Source organism: Ceratotherium simum, chromosome 35 (assembly GCF_057802395.1).
Source record: "Ceratotherium simum simum isolate JZ-2026a chromosome 35, ASM5780239v1, whole genome shotgun sequence".
NCBI lineage: Eukaryota > Metazoa > Chordata > Mammalia > Perissodactyla > Rhinocerotidae > Ceratotherium > Ceratotherium simum.
Genome location: NC_141934.1, coordinates 2,752,667 through 2,774,148, shown reverse-complemented (window position 1 = coordinate 2,774,148; position 21,482 = coordinate 2,752,667). Strand labels below are relative to the sequence as shown.

General features: G+C 60.9%; 2 protein-coding genes, 1 long non-coding RNA gene and 1 pseudogene across 4 annotated transcripts; 2 read left to right on the top strand and 2 right to left on the bottom strand.

The window, feature by feature from the left end:
- The window catches only part of LOC101387609 (cationic amino acid transporter 4-like), a 351,414-nt pseudogene that overhangs the window by 251,455 nt on the left and 78,477 nt on the right, over positions 1–21,482 (bottom strand).
- On the top strand, positions 824–5,991 carry LOC147912405 (uncharacterized). Its single transcript, XR_015549903.1, has 3 exons — positions 824–930; positions 3,179–3,342; positions 4,255–5,991. It is a non-coding gene; the product is annotated as an uncharacterized LOC147912405 (long non-coding RNA).
- LOC147912404 (derlin-3-like) lies at positions 6,556–8,776 on the top strand. The gene is made up of 7 exons (XM_087423837.1): positions 6,556–6,660; positions 6,800–6,865; positions 6,937–7,010; positions 7,128–7,221; positions 7,684–7,879; positions 8,430–8,520; positions 8,624–8,776. Exons 1-7 carry the CDS (start codon positions 6,571–6,573, stop codon positions 8,703–8,705), a joined length of 693 nt encoding a protein of 230 aa, XP_087279963.1. The 5' UTR covers positions 6,556–6,570; the 3' UTR covers positions 8,706–8,776.
- Positions 11,335–20,073, bottom strand: LOC106800132 (uncharacterized). Of its 2 annotated transcripts, XM_087423836.1 has the most exons (3): positions 19,486–20,073; positions 19,171–19,361; positions 11,335–12,214 (listed from the first exon to the last, which is right to left on the bottom strand). In XM_087423836.1, the coding sequence occupies exons 2-3, from the start codon at positions 19,308–19,310 to the stop codon at positions 11,644–11,646; spliced, it is 711 nt and encodes a 236-aa protein (XP_087279962.1). In that variant the 5' UTR covers positions 19,311–19,361; positions 19,486–20,073; the 3' UTR covers positions 11,335–11,643. The 2 variants fall into 2 exon arrangements, with proteins under 2 accessions (XP_087279962.1, XP_087279961.1); XM_087423835.1 differs by having other exon boundaries at positions 19,171–20,073.

Here is a 21,482-nt window from a genome sequence, read left to right as displayed (position 1 = left end):
CAGCGGTGCAGAGAGAAGCAGGGTCCAGGGCGCACCCTCGTCTGGCTGGTGGGGTGTGGGTGGGGGGACTGGAGGCCGTGAGAGACCAGAGGATTTCCACGGGCGCAACATGGGGGGTTCCACTCAATAAGGGGGGCTGCAGCGCTGGAGGGGGGTGTCTCCCATCCTGAGGCCGCGTCTTACCCAACGCCCATCTGTGGCATTTGCATCCCTAGAGGCGTCCCAGGACTTCTTGTTGGTTCTGGGAGAAAGCCAGAGGCTCCTCATTAATTCAGGGTGCGCAGCATCCTCTGGGATCCTGGCGCCCCCTGCGCGCAGAGCGGACCTCAGACCCCCCCTCACCCCGGGCCCCGCGAGGCTGCTCTGGACGGAACCCGGCCCCCATCCCCGAAGCCCGAACCCTGGGGTCTAAGGGTGGGGACCCCACGCCGGCTAACGGTCCGCGGCCCGCCGGCCCAGCGAGGCCGAAGCGGCGGGGACACGGGTGCGGACGCGGTGGGTGGGGAAACGGGGTCCCCGGTGGAGACGCCCGCACCCTCGGACCCCGCACCGCCCCTCGCGTCCTCCGTCCCCGAGCGACCCCGGCCCGTCCCCGGCAGCTCGTCCACCCCGTCCCAGGCCAGCCGCCCGCCGCCCGCCACGGACTCACCTGGCGTGTCACCTCGACGAGGTCCGCAGTAACCACAGAGGTACGGAGAGCGAGGGGCGGGGCTGGGGCGTCCCGGGGGCGGGGCGTCTCGGGGGCGGGGCCTGACTGCACGTGTCCTCGGGGCGGGGCGGATCCCGAGCCGGGTCTGGCGCGAACCCGACCGCCGCGGGCGGTTGGGGCCGGGAGCTGGCTCTATGCGCTGTCCCAGACTGGGCTTCGCTGCTGGGCCTGGGGCTCTGCCGCGCGCACCAGGCGGCCCCGGAACGTCCTGCGGACCCTCGGTGAGTGCAACCCCCCACCCGCCACCCGCCGCCACCCCGGGCACAGCCCTCCACGGCCGCGTATTGTCGCCCCCAGAAGCGGCCTCTCGCCCTTCCCACCAGTGGTCAGTGCTGACCCCAGAGTGCCTTGCAGGCCCACTGCCATTCCCTCCCCGTCTCCCCTCTCTGCTGCCCCCAGACTCTTCCTGGTCGGCTCCTGGGAGAGGGAGGCAGGGGCGGCCTCTCCCTCCTCGGGGTCTACAGGGGTCGGCCCACCATTCAGCACCCCGTTCCTGCCCCGGCTGTGACCCTGCACGCCCACTCGTGACCAGAGCAGCCAGGGCTAACCCTGCGGCCCCCACCTCGGAAGGCTGGCCGGCTTTCCAGAACTAAGGGATCCAGAGATCCCAGAGGGGATGCAATAGAGGGGCTGGTGCCCCAGTCCCCAGAGACCAGCCAGGGTGCCCTGGGGCTCTCATCACCTCCCCACCGTTTTCTCAGACCCCAGAGCGCTGTGGCTCAGCTCTCTTCTCCTGGCTGAAGGGGCGCAGCCCCCCACCGGCCCTCTCTCTCGGAACCCCATCCCCTCCCGGAAACCCCAAGTTCCTCCAGCTCCCTGCTGTTCAGGAGACTTCCAGCCTGGGTGACCCAGGCCCAGCTGTCACAAAGCAACCCGATTCTTTCCTATTTTGAGATCTGGCCCTCTGCCAGGTTCACTTTTTCTGATGAACTTCGTGGTCTGGGCCAGGCCCTTCAGCTAACTGTACCATAAACAGCTCTCCCCTGAGGGGCTCCCATCAACTCCTCCTCTCCCTGGAACACAGGCAGAGAATCTGCAGGTAGATCCACATCCTGCCAGGACTGGGGTTAGTGCTGGAACCTTCCAGAGCCCGGGTGATGTAGCCCCTGGGTTAGGTCCTGTCTTGGTCAGCTAGGGCTGCTGTAACAAATACCATAGACTGGGGGCCTTCAACAACAGGTGTTTCTTTTTCACAGTTCTGGAGGCTGGAAGTCCAAGATCAGGGTCAGAGAGGTCAGTTGCTGGTGAAGATTCTCTTCCTGGCTTGCAGATGGCCACCTCCTCGCTGTGTCCTCATGAGAGGAGGGAGAGCTCTCTCTTCCTCTCCTTATAAGGCCACAATCCTGTGGGATTAGGGCCCCACCCTTATGACCTCATTTAGCCTTAATTAAAGACCCTGTCTCCAGACACAGTCACACTGGGGTTAGGGCTTCCACTCGTGAATTTGGGGGGCACAGCTCCATCCACGGCAGGTCCAGGGCCAAGTGCAGAGACCCTCCGAGTAGGTCTGGAGAAGGGCGGCTTCCTCTCCTGGGCCTGCAGGCAGCCTGCGTGTCAAAGGAGTGCGACCCCAGCACTCCTATCTGCTCAGAGGCCATCAGCTCATGCCCCAGTGGGTTTGGTCGGGGGAGGATGGTCAACCTCCAACAGGAGGTTGACCATGCCCCTCTGTTCAAGGACACCTCCCCAGTTGCTGCTGGGGGAGTGGGGCAGGTGCTGGCCCTGGGGGTTCCCACTGGCTTCTTTCGAGTGCCCCTGACCTGCTCCACTCCAAGGTGGATGGAAGTAGCTTGGTGTGATTGTAGAAGCCAGGTGGCCCAGTCCCTGGTCCCCACTGCCCAGCAGTGTGGCCTTGGGTGCTGCACCTCGCCACTCTGGGCCTCTCTCACTTTCCTGTAGGGTGAAGGGGTGGACTAGACAGTCTTCAAGGTCTCTTTAGGTTTGGGGATGGGTCCTGTGCATCAGTGAGAGGCCGTGGGCGGGATGCGCACACACTCACCCAGGTCCTCAGACGTGCCCTGGGCATGGCTCTCCTGCCTCTGCCTCCTGCAGTGTCTGCACAGCCCAGGACTGCCCAGGAGTGCTCTACATCCACCCGTTCAGCCACTGCCTGCTGACGTGCCTGCCCGAGTATCATGCCTGCTGGTGGATCACGCCCCCCAGGTGTCATGCCCACTTGCTAACGTGCCTGCCTGAGTAACATTCTCACTCGGGCATCACAACTGCCTGGTGGCATTCCCCCCTCAGGGATCATACCTGCTGACTCTCATGCCCACCTGGGTATCATAGCTGCCTGGTCTCATGCCTGCCCAGGTATCACATCCACCTGGGCATCACCTGTATATCGCCTACCTGGGTATCCCACCTGCCTGGTCTCACGCTTGCCCGGGTATCACACCCACCTGGGCATCACACCTGCCTGGTCTCAAGTGTCTTCCGCTCTGTGTCTGTCTCTCCTCTTCTTATAAGGACACTTGTCATTGGATTTAGAGCAACCTGGGTACTTCAGGATGATTTCACCTTGAGATCCTTGAAAATGACATCTGCAAAGACTCTTTCCAAATAAGATCACGTTCATAGGTTCCTGGGGGACATATCGTTTTGGGGGACCACCGTTCAACCCACTACAGGAGGTGGGTACCTTTATTATTTCCCTGTTGCTGCCACTAGTTCACAGTGACCTGGGAAGGGGGTGGGGGTGAGGGATCCTCTCTTCCAGCCCCTGCCCAAGACTGTCCCCATTAGCTCCATGGGGCAGACACGGGATCCCAGAAAACACAGAGACCAGCATGTGGCAGGTAGCAGCTGCACAGGGGTGACACCAAAGTGCCGAGGGATGGCCGGGGTCCCTGGAGGGGAGGGCTCAGGCTGAGGCCATGCAAGGCCTGCTCCAGGACGGGGCACTGGGTGGGGTGTTGGGCGAGAGGCCTGGGCTGGTGGGAAGGATGGCAGAGGTGATGCCCAGAAATGACGGGTGCAGTGTCCAGTGGTGGGATGAAGAAATGTGTCGGTGCTCACACGTTCTCGTGCCTCTGGGTGTCTGCAGCTGAGCTCCGCTCTCCCCCTCCCCACCCTTCAGAGACTGGACTCCTGCTCCAGGAGCTGCATGGAGCCGGCAGCCTGAACAACACCCTGATGATCCTCACCTCTGGCAATGGGGTCCCCTTCCCCAATAGAGGACCAGCCTGTGCTGGCCGGGCCCTGCTGAACTCTTGCCAGTATTGTCCCCAGAGCACCCAAAATGCTGGGGCCAGGTCAGTGAGGCCTACGTGACCTCCTAGGTGTGGCTCTGAGTCTCATGCAGGTGGTGAGGGGACAGATGTGAACACTTAGTAGGACCACCACGTCCAGACATTGCTCCACACCCCTACTTTGTGTAGTTCCCAACTCCCTGCGTGAGGAAGGGACGGCTACCCCGTCTACAGGTGCACAGGTGATAGTCACAGAGGTGACGTAAGTTCCAGTGGCAGGAAATGAGGACTTCTGAGTATCCTACCCTTCTCTGTGCTGTGAGCTGTTGCTCAGTCCTTCTCTGTGTTCCTCAGATGGTCCCAGCACAGGAGAGAGAAGGTGAGCCCAGCCGGCAGGATGGCCACCTGCTGCTTAGGACAGACAGCTCAAGAGACATGAGTGTCCAGCACACGGTCTGCCTGCGTCTCTAGGCCCCGGAACGTGTGGTGCCCAGGGCTTCTCTCCATAAAGAACTGTCTGGAGGTGCCGGAGGGTCGGAGAAGTGGACGTGATGGGATCTACTCTGCCCGTCCCACCTCAGACGTGACCTTGGCCTGCTTCCCTGGAAAACAGAGGCTGTCCAAGGGGCTCCCTCAGCCTGCTCCCACCGCCCCCCTCTCAGCACCCTGGACCAGCTTCTGCTGACCTCTCCTTACCCTGAACCACATGCATATCTCTTCAGTGCTCCCAGCCTCTCCCTCCCTCCGCTCCCCTCCAGAACGGTGGCTCCGTAAGCCACTCCCAGGAGACCCCTCTCAGCACCCTCGTGGGTCCCTCATTCCCTTGGGATCCCCCTGAGATAACTTTCTCACCTGCTTCTCCCCCATTGTGTCTCCTCGGGGGGCCTCAGGGCCCGGTCCAGAGCATCCCTCATCGTCCACGCTCACATCCAAGGCTGAGCTCCCACGTTAGTGAAGGCATGTCCGTCTGGGCCCTTCCTCTCTCTCGTGCCTGCCGTTGTTCTGGTCACGGGGACCTAGGCAAGGCTGCACCCACTGTCCTTCCCAGGCCACATCCCCCGGGGCTGCTCCCTGCCCTCCTCCTGAGCCCTTTCCTGCTCAGCTCCCGCCCCACTCCAGCCTCCCCAGGCCCCCCTGGCTGGGTCTACCTTCTCTTCTAGGTCTATCTTCTCTTCTCTGAGTCTCTTCTCCATCTAGCCTTGCCCCCTGGGCATCTCAAGCAGGCCCAAGGCTACAAAGGCCATTGGTCTACTGATGACTGACACCCACATCTGGACAGCCTGCCTGACCTCTACCCCTGCACCACACTTGGAGTTTTCCAGACAGATGTCACACAGACACCCCGAACTCAGTGAGGCCAGAACAGGACTCTCCATCTGCCCACCTTTTCCCCAAGCATTCTCCATCTCAGTAACGGCCTCTGCCTTCCCTCCGCTCTGTGGCTCAGGCCTTGAAGTCATCCTTGACTCCTCCCTCACAGCTCTGTCCAGTGGGCTGGCAAACCCACATCCCACCCCTCATCGCCCTCCAGGCTCCACGCTGCCCAAGCCACCAATGTCCCTTGCGGCCTCCCCATTCTCACTGATTCCTCTGGCTGTCTGCTGTCCTCACAGCAGCCACAAGGATCTTTTTAAAGTGACAATCGAGCATCACCTCTTCACAGAGGCTTCCCAGAACTGCCATCTAGCATGGGACCCAAGACCGGATCCTCCAATCCCCACGTGGCTGTTAATTCCGTCAGTGCGCTGTCCTGTCTACACTAGCTCTCATGTTAGCACAGGCCTGTGACTGCCTGTCTCCTCGGCTCCACCATGAGGGACAGCATGTCTGTTGGCTGCTGTGTCCCCAGCACCGAGAACGGTGCCTGCACACAGTTGGTGCTCAATAAACGGTGGACTTTCTTCATTAGAATGAATAAATGGAGTTTCTCTTTCCACCAAAATAATGAGGCCTCTCCAGCCTGTCCACTTGCTCCAGCCGCCTCAGCACCCGCGCTCCTCACCCTCATCCCCTCCTTCTCCAGCCCCAGGAAAGACTCCCACTGGAGCCGCATGTTCCAGCCGGGCCCTGGACGTGCGGGGAATTGGGACACGCAGCCGAGTGCCTCATTTGCGTAGGTCAGGTGGCACCGTCTCCGGTTCTCAGAGGGGTGAAGGACCGGCACGGGTCACCCGCAGCCCCAGGGGGACGACAGAGCCGGGCGGCCAGACTCTGTCTGCGAGTCCCGCACGCCCGGACGACGCCCCTGCGTGGCCCCGCTCTTTCCCGTCACGATGCTGGATCCCGTCTTTTCTCCAGTAACTGGTAGTCTTGGCCCCGCCCCATGGTGGCCCGTGAGTCCTCCCTGTTGGTCCTCGCCAGCTTGCCGCGAGGAGACCAGGTCGTCATTGGCCACACGTTCTCCCTCCGCGCCACCACAGCCACCACAACAACTGCCACATGCTCAACCGAGGGGCCTGCTCATTGGCCCGAGTCTCGACCCCCCCTCGCCCCCGTCCCGCCCCCGGCTCCCCGCCTCCTCCTCCTATTGGCTACCTGGCCCAGGGCCACGCCCTCTGGCCTGGGCGCGCTTAGCCTCCGACGTCGATTGGCCAAAGGCGGGAAGGCGGGGCTTGGAGTCAGGTTAAAGAGCGCGCAGGAGGTCGGGCCACACCGGCCAGGGAAGGTTCAATGGCGTGGCGGGGCCTGGCGGCCGAGTTCCTGCAGGTGCCAGCGGTGACGCGGGCCTACACCGCGGCCTGCGTCCTCACCACTGCTGCGGTCTGGAGCCAGGCGGGTGGGCGGGTTGTCGCCACGGTTACAGCCTGGGAGGGGCGTCGCCATCGTTATAGCCCGGGGCGGGGGTCGCCTTGGTTACGCTGGATCCCGGGCAGCCCCTGACGCCCCCCTGGTTCCGCAGCAGCTGGAGCTCCTCAGCCCCTTCCAGCTCTGCTTCAACCCGCACCTCGTGCTCCGGAAGTTCCAGGTGAGGCCGCCCCGCCCCTGCACCTGCCGCCCCGCCTCGCCCGCCCCCGCCTGACCGCGCGCCCCTCGCAGGTCTGGAGGCTCGTCACCAACTTCCTCTTCTTCGCGCCCCTGGGATTCAGCTTCTTCTTCAACATGCTCTTCGTGTATCCTCCCCGCGCGGACAGGGCGGGGGCGCGGAGGGGGCAGGCGGCCCGGCGGGAGGCGCCAGGAGCGGGGAAACTGAGGCCCGGCCCGGTGGCCCTTCCTATACGGGCGCCCAGGTTCCGCTACTGCCGCATGCTGGAGGAGGGGTCTTTCCGCGGCCGCAAGGCCGACTTCGTCTTCATGTTTCTCTTCGGGGGCGTCCTTATGACCGTATCCTTCAGGGCTCTGCCATCTCAGGCCGGGCGCCTGTGGGTCCAGACTGTGTTGCCATGGGGCCCGACTGAGCGCCCAGCCGGGGAGGGACGGAGTGGGTCACTCCAGCTGAGGAGGCACTGAGCCTGCAGCGTGTCCTGAGTCCAGGTGCCAGGGCTAGACCCTCAGTGCTGCACACAGAGTACCACAGGGGGATGCAGGAGAGCCAGGTGGGGTGCCTGGGGGCTGAGCCCCGATGCCAGGAGCAGGAGAACGTGGGGCAGGGACGGGCAGTGGTTGGAGACTGGGGTGAGGTGGAGAGGCAGGGCAGAATCCCCGGGGGGCCTGACTGGAAGGGCACACTGGATGGGGGGAGGGAAACCAGTGGAGGATGGCAGGGGTTGAGGAGTCAGAGGGCCCCCAGACAGGGCTGAGGCCGGCACCCGGGGAGGGCCTCCCAGCACCTTGACTCGGGCCCAGCTGCTGGGGCTGCTGGGCAGCCTGTTCTTCCTGGGCCAGGCCCTCACAGCCATGCTGGTGTACGTCTGGAGCCGCCACAGCCCTCGAGTGAGGGTCAACTTCTTCGGCCTCCTCACCTTCCAGGCGCCGTTCCTGCCCTGGGCGCTCATGGGCTTCTCCATGTTGCTGGGCAACTCTGTCCTCGTGGACCTGCTGGGTGAGCCTGCCCATCCATCCAGCCCACCCCAAGCTGGCTGGCTGGCACCTGAGGGTCTGTGGGAGGCCACCCCAGGCTGGCTGCTCCGCCACAGCCCTGCCTCCCGCCCGCACTGGACCTCTCATCTGTCCCCCTCCCCTCCTCCTGCCCTCCCAGCGTCTCTCTTCTTACAGCCCCTTAAACAAGCCAGCCGCGCTGTAGGCTTCACATCTTCAGGCCTGACCTGCTGGTGATTGTGTGGGTCCTGACCGGGGTGGGGATGGGTGGGTCAGGGTTCGCACCATGGCTGCGCTCCTTGGATGTCCTCAGGCCCTCCCCTCCCCAGGTCCTGCCCACTTCTGGGCCCTGTAAGCCTGTCCTTCAGGGCCCACCCGGCCCTGCCCTGGGCTGGCAGTGTGTGCAGGACACTGGGCACCTGGGCTCTGGGGCCTGAGGTTACTCTGGGCCTGGCTGGGCCTCCAGGGCTGTGCATGGAGGCCTGGCGCAGGCTCTGCTGGCCCCGGGCTCTGGACTGTGGAGGGTGGCCTCGGCATTCCCCGGCTCTCCCCAGGGATTACCGTGGGCCACATCTCCTACTTCCTGGAGGATGTCTTCCCCAACCAGCCTGGAGGCAAGAGGCTGCTGCTGACCCCCAGGTTCCTGTGAGTGTGGGGATGACAGCCCTCCCCCTACACTCCCTCAGCCGGCTCCCCGCCCTGTGGAGGACCCGGCTGGCGTCAGCTCAGCGTGGGCCCCTCCCCACAGGAAGCTGCTACTGGACGCCCCAGAGGAGGACCCCAATTACCTGCCCCTCCCCGAGGAGCAGCCGGGACCCCTGCAGCAGTGACCCCATCCAGGGCAGGGCCAGCTGCAGGAGCCCGTGTCCCGGCCTCTGGCCGGCCTACATCCCACCTCACCCCTGCTTGCAGTAGAGCAGTCTGTTCTGGAGGCTGGGCCCGTGCCCAGGGCCCACCCGAATAAACAGAATGACCTGCAGCCTCTTCGCCCACAGCACTGCTCCCCTGCCTCAGCCGGCCACCCCCTTCCATGCTGGGCAGGGACTGCTGGCCTTGACCCAGGGCCACCAAGCCTGGTCCTGCCCTGCCCACCCTCTGCCCTTGGGGTGGGGCTGGCCCTGGGCACAGCTCTAGTCCCGCCAGGCCTGGCCTACCGTCTCTGACCAATTGCGGGTAGAAGGATGGGAGGCCCAGAGAGAGTGACGAACCTGCCCACGGTTGCCCAGCAGAGCTTTGAGCTCACAGATGGCACACGGGGAGTTCTCATTTCAGCCCTGCCAGCGCCTTGATGGGCCTTGGGCAAACACCTGTGCTGGGCCTCTGCTCCCTGCCAGTCAGCGAGGCGCTGACCAGATCTCAGTGGCGGGGGCCAGGACTGGGCTGTCCTGGTTGTGCTGAGCCCATCTGCGGGGGCTTCTGTTTGTGATGCCCTCAGGCCAATGGCTCACTTAGCCCCTCCTGTCTCTCACCAGCCACCGACAAGTGGACATTTGTCCTATTTTCAGCTGAGCAGCTAGTAGACTTGGCCAAGGCCCCATGGGGTCAGGTGCAGAGGAGGGCCAGGACTGGGTCCTCTGCCCTTTCTGTAACCCTGAAGCCTTGAGATGTTTTCCCTCAGCAGAGTCCTGTGACTGGCTGAGCAGAGAGCTCTGGGAAGTTCTGTCCCTGCCGTGTTTAGCTGAGGACTATGGGAGCCTTATCTGACCGCGCAGCTCACTGTTCTCTTCTGTAAAGTGGGCATCAGACGACCTGGCCAGCTCTCCTCCTTGTCCCAGACCTGTCCAAGTTATGGTTTATCCCTGGAACGTCAGCAGCACGGGGCTCCTCCAGCCACATGTCATGTTCACGGGTGACAAAAGTATTGGCCATAGAGTCTGACCTTGATTTTGGAGTGAAACCTTGTGGAGCAGCAGCGGGCTCTGCAGTGGTGTGGGCCGGCCATATCTGAAGTGGGGGCCCAGCCCCTGGGCCTGGTGCCCTGGCCCTTCCCCAGGCCTCTCCCCACAGGTGGGCCGGCCTGCCCAGCAGGGTTGAGGCAGGCAGAGTTCGTTCTGTCCCACCAGCTGTGGGGGCCCAGGACTGTCCCCTGCCCCGTGGACTGAGCACACACCTTAGCAATGGAGCCCACCAATTTCCTAGGTCAGCCGGGCCTGGGTCTGTAATCTTATCTTTGTTCAGGGCCTTCCAGTGAAGCCCAGCTGTCCCCTTGCTGTGAAGTTCCAGCAAGTTCCACTCCTGGACAAAGGGCAAGGGTTTGAGGAGCCGTCACATCCTGGGATGTGCTCCCAGGAGCTCCCAGCCCAGAGGGCCAGGCCCATCTCCCCCTACATCCTGGAAACCAGGATCCCCAGGCCTACCCAGAGCCCCAGGCCCTGCCCAGCGTGGGGCTCAGGCTGGGAGCCAGGAGACACAGGGCCCCTGACCTGCTCCCAGGGAGCAGAGCAGTTGTGACCCTGAGCCCTGCTCTGGCATGGAAGGACCTGCCAGCAGCTGAGGGTGGTGTCAGCCCAGTACCAGGGGTCCGGGCCTGTTACCTTCAGTAAGACTGCAGCTGTGCGCCCAGTTCACCAAGTCGTGCTTGGCTCAGTGGGGAGACCCACAGGTGCGGCCCTCATGGATCCCACATCCCTCCTGTAGAGTGGGGACATTTGCACGTAACAGATGAGGATGCAGTGGGGGCAGCAAGCTCATCAGAGACAGAGCTGGGCAGAGGCCAGAGCAGGACTTCCTTCTCTCCAACCCCTCCTCCCCCCACCACCCCCGGCCAGCTCTGGGCTGGGTGTGCTGCTCCCCATGCTTCCTTCCTCACAACCGGCCCAGGAGGGGGAGCTGGCCTGGGCCACAGCACCAGCCAGCAATGGAGACGGGCCCCAGTCCACCTGTTCTGAGCACGCTGCTGGGAGGTGCAGGAGAGTGGTACGCACATGCTGGTGATGTGCACATGCACACCAGCCTGCGTACTGGAGGGTCTGAGTCTGGCTGCTGCAGCTGCTGAAACGCAGGCTGGTAACGTCCCTGCAGTGCCCACACAGGACAAGGCCTCTGCAAGGGATGCCAGAGAAGCCACGATCCCGCCTGGGGGCGGCCTGACCACCTACCTGGACCCAGCGGAGCCCAGGGACAGCAGGGGAGCCTGCGGCTGCTTCATAAGCAGCAAAGGGGGCGGGGGCGGTGCTGTCACTGAAAGGCAGGTGGGCCCCCTGCCCTCTGAGCCTCTGGACCACACTCCTCATTTCTCCCTCTGTGCAAGGACGTGTGGAGCACGGGTCGGGGGTGGGAAGCGGGAGGGCCTGAGGAAAAGCAAGGGCTGTGCTCTGACTCAGGCCATGGGTGGCTGAGAGTGGAGCCCTGGAGCCCTGTCATCTCACCTGGGATCTGAGGCAGAGAAGGGCAAGAGGCCTGGCACCCCAGCATTGGCCACACACCTTATTCTCCCCATTCTGATTTTTATGCCACTGCTTGGAAGAAATGGAACACGACCTGTTGCCTTTTATTGAAAAAGTCTTGCTAGCCCTGCCTGGGGCTCCTATACAAAAACACGACCCCAAACGAGGCCTCTCCCTGACCAGAGACCAGGGTGGTGGGGACTGGGGCTCAGCAAATAGGATGTGTGCCCGGGGGAGGTGACCTGGATGGCCCCCTGCCCCGTGCTCCTCAGGACGGCCCTGAGCTGCCCCCTTGCCAGAAGATGAAGGAAAGGCGGGCTGATCTTCTGAACGCTCCGTGGGAGCCAAGCACCAGTAGGCTGGTTACCAGGCCGAGGCAGTGTTAGCCAGACGCCTCATCCGCCTGCAGGAGGGGAGAGGGCGGTGACCCAGGGCCAGCTTCCAGCTCTGGGTGGCTGCCCTCCCCCAGGGATCTAGGGCAGCCAGGAGCAGGAGTGGGGACAGAAACAGGATGTGGCAGGTGGGATCCCCAGCCCCTCCCTAGGCCAGGGCCTGTCTGCTGCTTGGGGCCTGAGGCTGCCCTCTCTCCTGCCTGCTCAGGCCCTGCCCACCTCTCCAAGGGTCCTGACACCTGGTCTGTGCTGTGGTCAGGGAAACGCACCCTGGGGGCTGGATGGGGACTCATCACCCGGAGGCCTGCCTCTGTAAACACAGGTCCCCTCCTCCTGGACACCAGGTCAATGGGGAAAGGCGATGGTCCCACCCTGCCTGGAAGACAGTGCCTGTGGGCAGGGACAGCTGCAGGGGCCTGGAGGGGGTACCTTGTGTTCCTGTCCTGGTCACGGATCTTCTTTTCCATCTCGGCGTCTGTCAGGGTCTCCAGCAGCGGACACCACTGGTTAGCATCGCCTGTGTTCCGGATGGTGATCTCCACCGTGGGCAGGGGGTTCTCACTGTGGGGCGGAGAGAGGAGTACCTGCTGGTCCACGGAGCAGCAGCTGGAAGGCCCTCAGAAACCACTGTGCACGCCCTCCCACCGCCTAGCAGATGGAACAGGGGAGCCAGGGCATGGTGGGAAGGCCCAGGCCTCTCCTGCCTCCTCCTCTGCCTCCTCCCCCCCGGGGCCGTTTCTGTGCCCAGTTCCTCAGAGAAGCACGCCTGAGAGGGGCGGCTGGAGATGCTCCTGTCACCTGAACCTCAAGGCAGAGCCACCAGGACCTCCCCTGGTGATAACAGTGCTGCCCCCATGACCCCAGGCTTCTCTTCAAAGGAGACTCTCAACAGGCCCTTTGCTGCTGCCTCAGCATCCCTGGGTCTGCAAGACTGGGCAGGGGTGTTCCCTGTGGAGGTGCTTCCCTGGACAGGACAATGTCGCTGGGCCAGCCGTCACCACTGGACCTGGGGGGAGGGGAGGGCTGTCTGCCTGCCTTGGTGTCCAGGGCCAGGACCCACCAATCAGGAAACAGATGGAGGTGAAAGGAGACCAAGAGAAGGGTCCATCCAAGAGTCCTGGACGGCTCCTCACTGAGGGCCGCTGGACCAGCTGCTCCTGAAGGTTCCACACACTTGCCCCTCAGCCCACTTCACCAGGGCTGAACTGAGCCCCAGAGAGGCTGGGCTCTTTGCTTAGAGCAGAGAACTCAGCCTCGGAATCCTCGTCCACTGACCACTCCACCCTGGGGTCCCTCAGCGACTGCCCCAGGGGCCACCTGCCCAGTGGACACACGGTGGGGTTGGGGTCAGCCTGGGTGAAGGCTACGAAGGCTGGGGGGTGCTGAGCTGCCTCCTCTCTGGGCCTTGGTTCCTCTTTAGAGGCCCAGAGGCCACAGCCGCCAGGAGGGCCCATGTGCCCCTCACCTTCAGGGCTGACCCCCAAACCCCCGGCCTGGCAGACACACCTCAGAGTGTGGCCCTAACCGTGGTCCTCTCTCGTCCCTTCCCGCTGTCCCCTCTCCGGCCTCCCCAGCCCCTTTTCTCCCTCCTCCATCTGGCGGCCTGCTCCTCTCTCCTGAGGCTGAGCCCCCAGAAGGGCCGCCCTGCTCTCCCGCGGCCCTGTCAGGAGTCTGCTCCCCGCAGCCTGGAGCCCGCACGCCCCGTGAGCTCTGGGAGGAGGGAGGGCAGGGAGGGCCCAGGGGAGGCGCCTGGCAGACACTGATGGAACAGAAGAGGACAGGGCCCCAGCGGGGCAGCCTTGGTTTTGACACCTCCTCTGGAAAATGGGGACAATATCACTGCTATGAGGGATTTTCAGAGGATTACTATTATTAAAGCAGCCTACATACATCCAGGGAGGGAGCTTCCTAGGGGCCAGGGGCCTTGTCACACTGCAGCCTGGCCCAAGGTCACGTGAGTGGTTGGCTGGAGAGGAGCGTCCACCAGGCCTGACAGCAGAGACCCTGCTCCTCACGTCACCAGCCAGCACGTGTAGGCCAAGGGCCAGTTCCAGCCTCCGTTGTGCTGCTCTCCTGGCCTGGGGTCTCAGACCCAGCGAACGCACAGGACACAGCCCAGAGCTGCCCCCAGCTCGCCTGCAGAAGCAGGGCTCACCTCTTGCTGCTGAAGCTTGGCCCATGGGGTTCTCACCCACAAGGCCCAGAAGCCCGAGCTCTTGCTGGTGACTCAGAGGCCAGTGACCGTGCAGCACCAGTTCCCACCAAGTAGTACCCTGGGGTGAACCCCTCCTCAGCAGCTCCTGACAGCTGTTCTCCAGCCAGCGTGGTGGTTTGGCAATCCAGGAACCGCTCAGCCACAGACCCAAACATCATTCCTCACCTCAAGGGCTCCCAGCCTACGTCCTCGGGAGGGCAGACCTGAAAGGCGCCAAAGCCATGCCAAGGGGAGCAAAACGTTTTCGTCTTAACTTAAATAAGAGGTGGTGAGTGGGCCCTGGGGGCCCCTTTGTTTACCTCCCCTTGGCTCTGGAAGATTCCAATCCAGTGGGTTTATTCTAAAATAAGAACTGCTGGACCCAAGCATGTAAGCATGGGCCTGGAGCCAGCAGGCCTGACTAGGGTTTGGGGGGACATGCGGGCAGAGAGTCAGCCCCCCTCCCAGCCCTCCAAGGGGCTTCTGATTCATGGGCTTTAAGGTCGCCTGGGAACCCAGAAGTTCCTACAGCCCGACAGTGTCCAGGTGAGGACCCAGAGCCCAGGCAAGGGAAGGCCATGTCTGAGGTAACAGAGGGACCAGGGCCGATGCTTATACAGTATCTTGAGATTCATTTACAATGTGGTGTCATTTTAATGACCTCATGTGATTTAAGAGGCCAGCTAAGGAGCATTAGTAAGCCCACTATACGAATGAGAGAACGGAGACTGCGAGGGGAAACGGGCTGCTCACAGCCTCTCAACTGGAGCAGGGGGCGGCAGAACTTGTCGTCACCCTCCTGTTCAAGACCGACTTTCAACTATGGTGCCAAGTCCACTCAATGGGGAAAGAGCAGTCTTTCCAACAAATGGTGCTGGCACAAGACCGTGGATTAGGCAATGGTTTCTTAGGTATGACACTAAAAGCACAAGCAACAAAAGAAAAAATAGATAATTTGGACTTAATCAAAATGGAAAACTTTTGTGTTTCAAAGAACACTGTCGTGAAAGTGAAAAGACAACCCACAAAATGGGAGAAAATATTTGCAAATCATATATCTGATAAGGGACTTGTACCTAGAAAATATATAAAGAACTCTTACAACTCTTTACAATAATAAAGACAAATAACCCAATTAAACAAAGGACTTGAATAGCCATTTTTCCAAAGAAGACATACAAATGGCCACTAGCACATGAAAAGACGCTCAATATCATTAGTCAGTAGGGAAATGCAAATCAAACCCACCATGAGATGCCACTTCCCCCCTACTAGGATGGCTAGAATCCAAAAATCAGATAACAAGCGCTGGCGAGGATGCAGAGCAACCGGAACCTCACTGGGCTGGTGGGAATGCAAAACGGTGCAGCCACTTTGGAAAGCAGTCTGGCAGTTCCTCAAATGCTAAACCTACTTACCACATGAGCCAGCAATTCCAGTCCTAGATTACACCCAGGAACTGAAAACAGATGTTCAAATAAAACTTGTACAGGAATGTTCACAGCAACACTATTCTTAATAGCCAAAAAGTGGAAACAACCCAATGTCCATCAATTGATGACTGGATAAATAAAATATGGTATATCTATACAATGAAGTATTATTCTGCCATAAAAAGGAATGAAGTTCTGATACAGGCTACCACATGGATGAACCTTGAAAATGTTATGCTAAGAAGCCAGCCACAAAAGACCATATATTATATGATCCTATTAAGTATCCAGGACAGGCAAATCTATAGAGAGAATGTAGATTAGAGGTTGCCCAGGGCTGGGAGACTTGAGGGGAATGGGGAGTGACTGCTAAAGGGTGTGGGGCTTCCTTTTGGGGTGATGAGAATGTCCTCAAACTGACTGTGGTGCTTGCACAACTCTGGGAATATACTAAAACCCATTGAACCGTACCCTCTAGATGGGTGAATTGTCTGGTATATGAATCATCCCTCAATAAAGCTGTTACAAAAACAAACAGGCAAGCAAATCCCACCATCAGGCCAGGGCAGGTGGGCAGAGCTCCAGGAGTAACCTCTGTGGCTCATGGTCACCCAGTCCTAAGGGACCCTTGTGTCTCCCAACCCTGATGCTGCGCCAGTGACAATGCCTCTCTGTCCCCCATCAGGCCCAGCTGCCTGGTTCTCTGACCCTCTGCCTGTCCCCAGCTTCCTCCTGGCCAGCACCCCACCCTGGCCACCTCACCCCAGGTTCCACGCCCCCCTCCCTACACCTGCAGCCTCTGGTGCCTTTGTTGGCCATGCACATGAGTCTCCTCTGCTAGACAGGACACAATTTCTTCTCTGTGTCCCCAGCCCAGGGCACAGGGCTGGCCCAGAGGAGGTGCCAGTAACTCTGCTGGATGTAATTCTCCTCATAGGTGGTGGCTCACAGGTCTCAGTGATTGTCTGACACCGTCACATGCTCTGCTCAGCCCAGTCCCCTTCCCTCGTGGAGCCCTGTCTCCCTCTGTCACTCACTGTCTCTCTGCCCCCATTCCACTGGCTCCAGGACATTTAGGTCATCCTGGTTCAGCTCTGTTCTCTAGGAGCTTAGGGCCCCTACCTGTTGGCCACATGCCTGTGTCCCCATGCTCACCCACAGCTCCATGCCCTGCCTCCACTCACCTCAGGCCTGCCCTGCACCCCACTGCTGCAGGCTGCTCGCTGACTCGTGGGCATCTTGCCCCTGCTCACGCATGTCCTGTGACCAGCAGCTTGCCTGGTTCCACCATGGACACAGCTTAATGCCACCACCACTGAGGAGGGCACCACAGCCAGACACGGCTCGGTCTAGGGGGAGAGGGACAGGACTGGCTCCCAGGAATTCAGAGCCTTTCTTTCCAACATGGGGTGATGGAGGCCCAGATTTAAAGACCCCTTTAAGGAGTCATGGGACTCAGCAGTTGCCAAGCCTTGTGTGTAGAAGAGACCAGGCTGGGAGGGTCCTGGTCTGGCTGTCCATGGGCCAAGTGGCCCCAGGCCTGGGAACCCAGCAGCAGCCCACTCTCCTTCACCCCTGCAGGTCCTGAGGGCAGGCAAACTCCTGGAGGGCAGGGAAAGGCTGATGCTGCTCTCCCTGCGGGGAGCTCCTGAGGGGTAGTCGGGGGCAGCGGGGAGAATGCAGGTCAGGGTCAAGAGACACAAGTTCCTGTCCCCTTGCTCGCCGCAGCAGGCCACAATCTGCCCCCTGGAAAACAAAGCCTGCAACGAGCCAGCCTCTGACCCTAAGGTCCCCTTCCTGTCTTTGCCAGCCCTCTCCAGAGCATCCCACTGCCCAGATGAGACACAGGGCAGGCCGGGCCCAGCCTGGAGTTCTCAAGGCCTGCTCAGCTGGGAAAACACAAGCAGCCCTCCTGATGCCAAAAGAGGCACTCCCAGGCCCCCAGGCACGCTGCACCGCTCCTGCCTGGCTGGCCCAGGCTGCTGTGGAGAGGACGTGTGTTCACACTGGTCCCCAGTGGGGCAGCTCTGCCTTCAATCCCCAGGATTTGAAAGCTGCACACTCCTCACTAGAAATGCTGCCCGGCCCTATGACTGGACGTCGTTAACCGCCTGCCGAGATAAGGGAGGGATCATCTGTAAGTCCTGACCCGTCACCACCACAGGCTCCCAAGAGATGCCTGCTCTGGAGCTACGTGGCCCACTGCTGACAGCCCGAAGCTTGACAAGGGCTTTAGGCAGAGGGCTCAGGTCACCTGGGCGTCAGAGCAGGAGGGATGCTGCCACATGTGTCGACACCCTCAGGGTGCCGCTGCTAGGAGCAGCATGACCCCCGCCCTGCCCGGAGTCCTGCATCTGCCATTCAGAGTGTGGGTTCCGACGCAATTGGCATCTGGGGGATGAGGTACTCAGGTGGATGTCACTCCCAGGACCTGCGCAATGTCACCGCCTCTCAGGACCTCAAGGTCGACTCTGGAAAGTGAGACCACCCCAGAGTGGTCTCGGGCCCATCGCCTTGGCTCCAGTGCAGAGTGGACAGACACGCACTGCTGCACCACAAGCAGGCCGCCCACAGGAAGCAGAGACGCGGGCCAGAGGCCGCCTCCTCGCCTTGCCAAGGCCTCTTGTCTGGGCCCGGACCCCATCTGTGAAGCAGGACCACCCGGAGGGTCCCAGGAGGCCCTGGATGCGCTGTCTCAGCTGGGATCCTGGAGCACAGCCAGCCCGCCCCGCCTCCACCCCACCCCCGCCGGCTCAGTGGTTTCCCAGGCCCAGAACCGCGTGCCCTGCGGGTGCACGGCCATTCCTTCTCTCTTGCTCAGACTTACAGGAAGCCATATGAAAGCTGTCTCTTGGGATTTCTGGGAGAACCAGCTGAGACAGAAACATACACACGAGCTCCATTAACTGTCATGTCTTCACAAAAACACCTTTGTACTTGCCCCTCATGCACCATTTTAAGCCGCAGTCCCTAGGTTACGACTGCCAAATGTGGACAATGACAGTTTGATGAGCAGAATAAATCCTAACATCCTGTGTTGATGCAGGCGTACTCAGTGCCACCATCCCAACATGGAAAAGGAGCTCCGGGGACAGGGCTGGATATGACGAACAGTCCTGAGAGGCGGGTGAGCTCCATACTCAGTTAATGTGCGAGTCCCACACCTGCCAGGCCCACGCTTTGCACTGCAGGGCCACCACCAACAGCAGAGCCAGATCTGTCTCTCGAGGAGTCCCTGTCCCCTGGTCCATCCCCCACCCCAGCACACAGGACACTGGACCAGAATTCTGTTTACACTTGCACCTTTGCAGGCAGCTTGAATGTGGCTCTTCATCTTCCGTGCCACCCGTACGGGCTCCAGGCAGCCTGGGTGCTCACCAACTGGTTTCCGACTGAACAACGGCGAGATGCGACAGTAAAAAGAAGCTGCTGGAGGACTCCCTGACTCTCTCGAGCCACAGAGGGCCGGATGGAGTTGCCCTTGTTTGAGACTGAATGCAAGTTCATCAGATGAAGAACACTGGGGTGGGTGACCCTGACAGAGGGACAGTCGGGCCAAGAGCGCAGAGAGAGGACAGAGGGGCGTGAGGGCTAGGGAGGGGCTGCTGGCAGCAGAGCATGGCCAGGGCAGTAGGAGTGGGTGGAGGGTGTACGGGGGCAGATACCTCGCCTCCTTAGCCTCGCCCCCACCATGATGGGGAACGGGGAGCCCGGCAATGAGGCATACAAAGCAGGAGGGGTAAGCCAACCAACGGCCACTGAGCCCACTGCGACCAGACCGTACTGCGAGGCTCCAGAAAGTCCCAAAGGCATTGGCACACACAGGGTGAAGTCTCTTCCCCAGAACAGGTTTGCAGAGGAATGGCGGAGGGACTCGTTTGCAATCCTACCTGAAGGCGTAGGTCTTCTGATGCCAGCTCAGCTGTCCCCGAATGCTGTATGCGATGGTGGTGACAAACTCTCCGCCCAGCCCCAGCTCTGAGCACAGCTTCAGGGCAAACTTCTCTGGCGAGTTCTCCTTTTCTGACATGTCCCACTCAAACTGGTCCACCAGGGAGATGTTTCCCACGTGGATGTTCAGCTGGGGCCAGAACCAAAGAACACAAGTTAGGACAGTCAGAACTGCCCCCAAGCCAGGGGCCCAAGGAGGTGGGACAGCCCGCTCTGGAACCGCCGGGCCGGGATGGACCCTGCCCACGACCTACCGCTGAGAACCGGGGCTGCCTTTGTCCTTCCTGCCGCGGTTCCCCATCCACAAAACATGGCTGACCCCACAAACCTCCCAGGGCGGCCGCGGGGGGACTCTGGCTCAGGGCCCGGCACAGTCACCTCAAGAGAAGACACCGAAGTGGTCCCGGGGCACTGAGTTCTACCTCACCCCTATTCCCATCCTCCTTGCTCCCCTCACTGGCCGGTGCCCTCTTTCCTGCCCTTCACTCCTGCTGGTCTTGATCTTTACGACATGACTACACGGCTCAGTGGGGGCTCAGCTCAAATGTCACTCACCAGACACCATCCCTGAGCGCTCGCCTGAGCCAAAGTCTACCCTCTTCCTCTGTCGCTTTACGGAGCAGGCCCTGCTCTGAAATCATCTGGCTAGGTGTGCTCACAGATGACACCCCACTCTTAACAGCCCACAAGGCGCAGGCAAAGCCTGGGAGAGGAGTGGAGGCCCATGGCTAGCTCTTCCCACCATGTTCTCCAGCAGACACCCTGCTGACGTGCAACCTGCAGCGAGAAGAGGGTCCAGGCCCTGCGTGTGCAGCACTCAGACTAAGACAGAACAAGGCAGGTACCCCAGGAGCTCCCCACCCACGCCTGCCCCCAGGATCACCACCCTGACTTCTCATCCCCCCGATGAGCTGTGCCCGCTCTGAAACTGGGTATCACTGAATCACGGGAAGGACAGTTCAGGGTCCAGCTGTGTTCACTGGGCCTCGTGTCCACAAGACTCCTCCTACTGCTATCTAGTCCTCTGCCAGGTGAGCAGGCCACGGTGTACCTGCCCACTCAACGCCACTGTACCTGGGTGCTCAGCTAGGCTTTTAAGATGAGGATCAGGGCAGGCAGTGAATTGACGACTGCTCAGGGCCCAGCCCATACAGGGACTTCTCCCTGCCTTCAGAGAAACATGGGACCACACCCCCCGACTCCATTCACAAAGCCCTGTGCACCATGTCTCAGTTACTGCAGCCGAGCCCCCGGTCCTTTCCTGTCTCCACGCTATGCCCACACCGAGTAACCAACGTGCGTTTGCGGAATGGAATCAAAAGAGCTGCCCCTTCCCCTAACAGGAACTGGATGCCCAGTGAACCACCTCAGCACGCTGAGACGGGAAAGAACGTGAAGCAGCAGGCAGCCCACAGAAACACATCAACAGGAGCAAACAGGACCAAACAGGACCAGCGGCTGTGGCGGTTCACACTCAGCAAGTCCTGCTCCGGGTGCCACAGCATCAGTCCTCTTGGCCACCAGGAGGCACCATGCAGGCTAGGTCACCTATCCCCTGCCAATTGGTCATTAATGCTTTAATTTATTAAGAAATATAGATTGCATGCCTACCAAGGAGAGGCCAGGGGATACAACAGTGGGTAAAAGAGACAAAAAGCCAACTTCCTGGGCTGACCTCCAGTGGGAAGAGAGACAGAGATGTAAGCAAGTTGCACCTGTGAATGCGTGGTGTGTCAGACGGTGCTAAGTGCTAAGCAGGAGAAAGAAGGGAAGGGTAGAGAGGGAAGGCCTCTCAGGGGAGGTGACATTTTAGAAAGAACTGAATGAGCCGAGAGAGGAGGCCATGTGGCTCCCCAGAGGGAAGAGTCCCAGGCAGAGTAGGGCTTGAGGCGGTCGTAACGGCTCTGGTTTCCACAGAGGGATCTGGAAAGCTTGCGGAGTGTTTTGAGCAGAGGAGAGACACTGGCTGCCGCTCAGACCTCTGGCGGAGGGAGCCGTCTGGCAGTGGTGGCAGGGTGGTGAGGAATGGCTGGACTCACAGAGGGTGGGCTCACAGAGACGAGGCAGGGCCAGGAGCCCCAAGCAAGCAGGCAGCCGGGCCAGGCTCCTGCCTGTCTCTCCAGTCTCGACCTGTATCACCCCATATGCCTCTTCCCTCCCCAGAAAGGGCCTGGCTAGCCCTGCAGAGTCTGACGGCTCGACTCTCAGCAGCACAGAGAACCCAGTCCCCTGGAACTGAGCGGAGCCAACT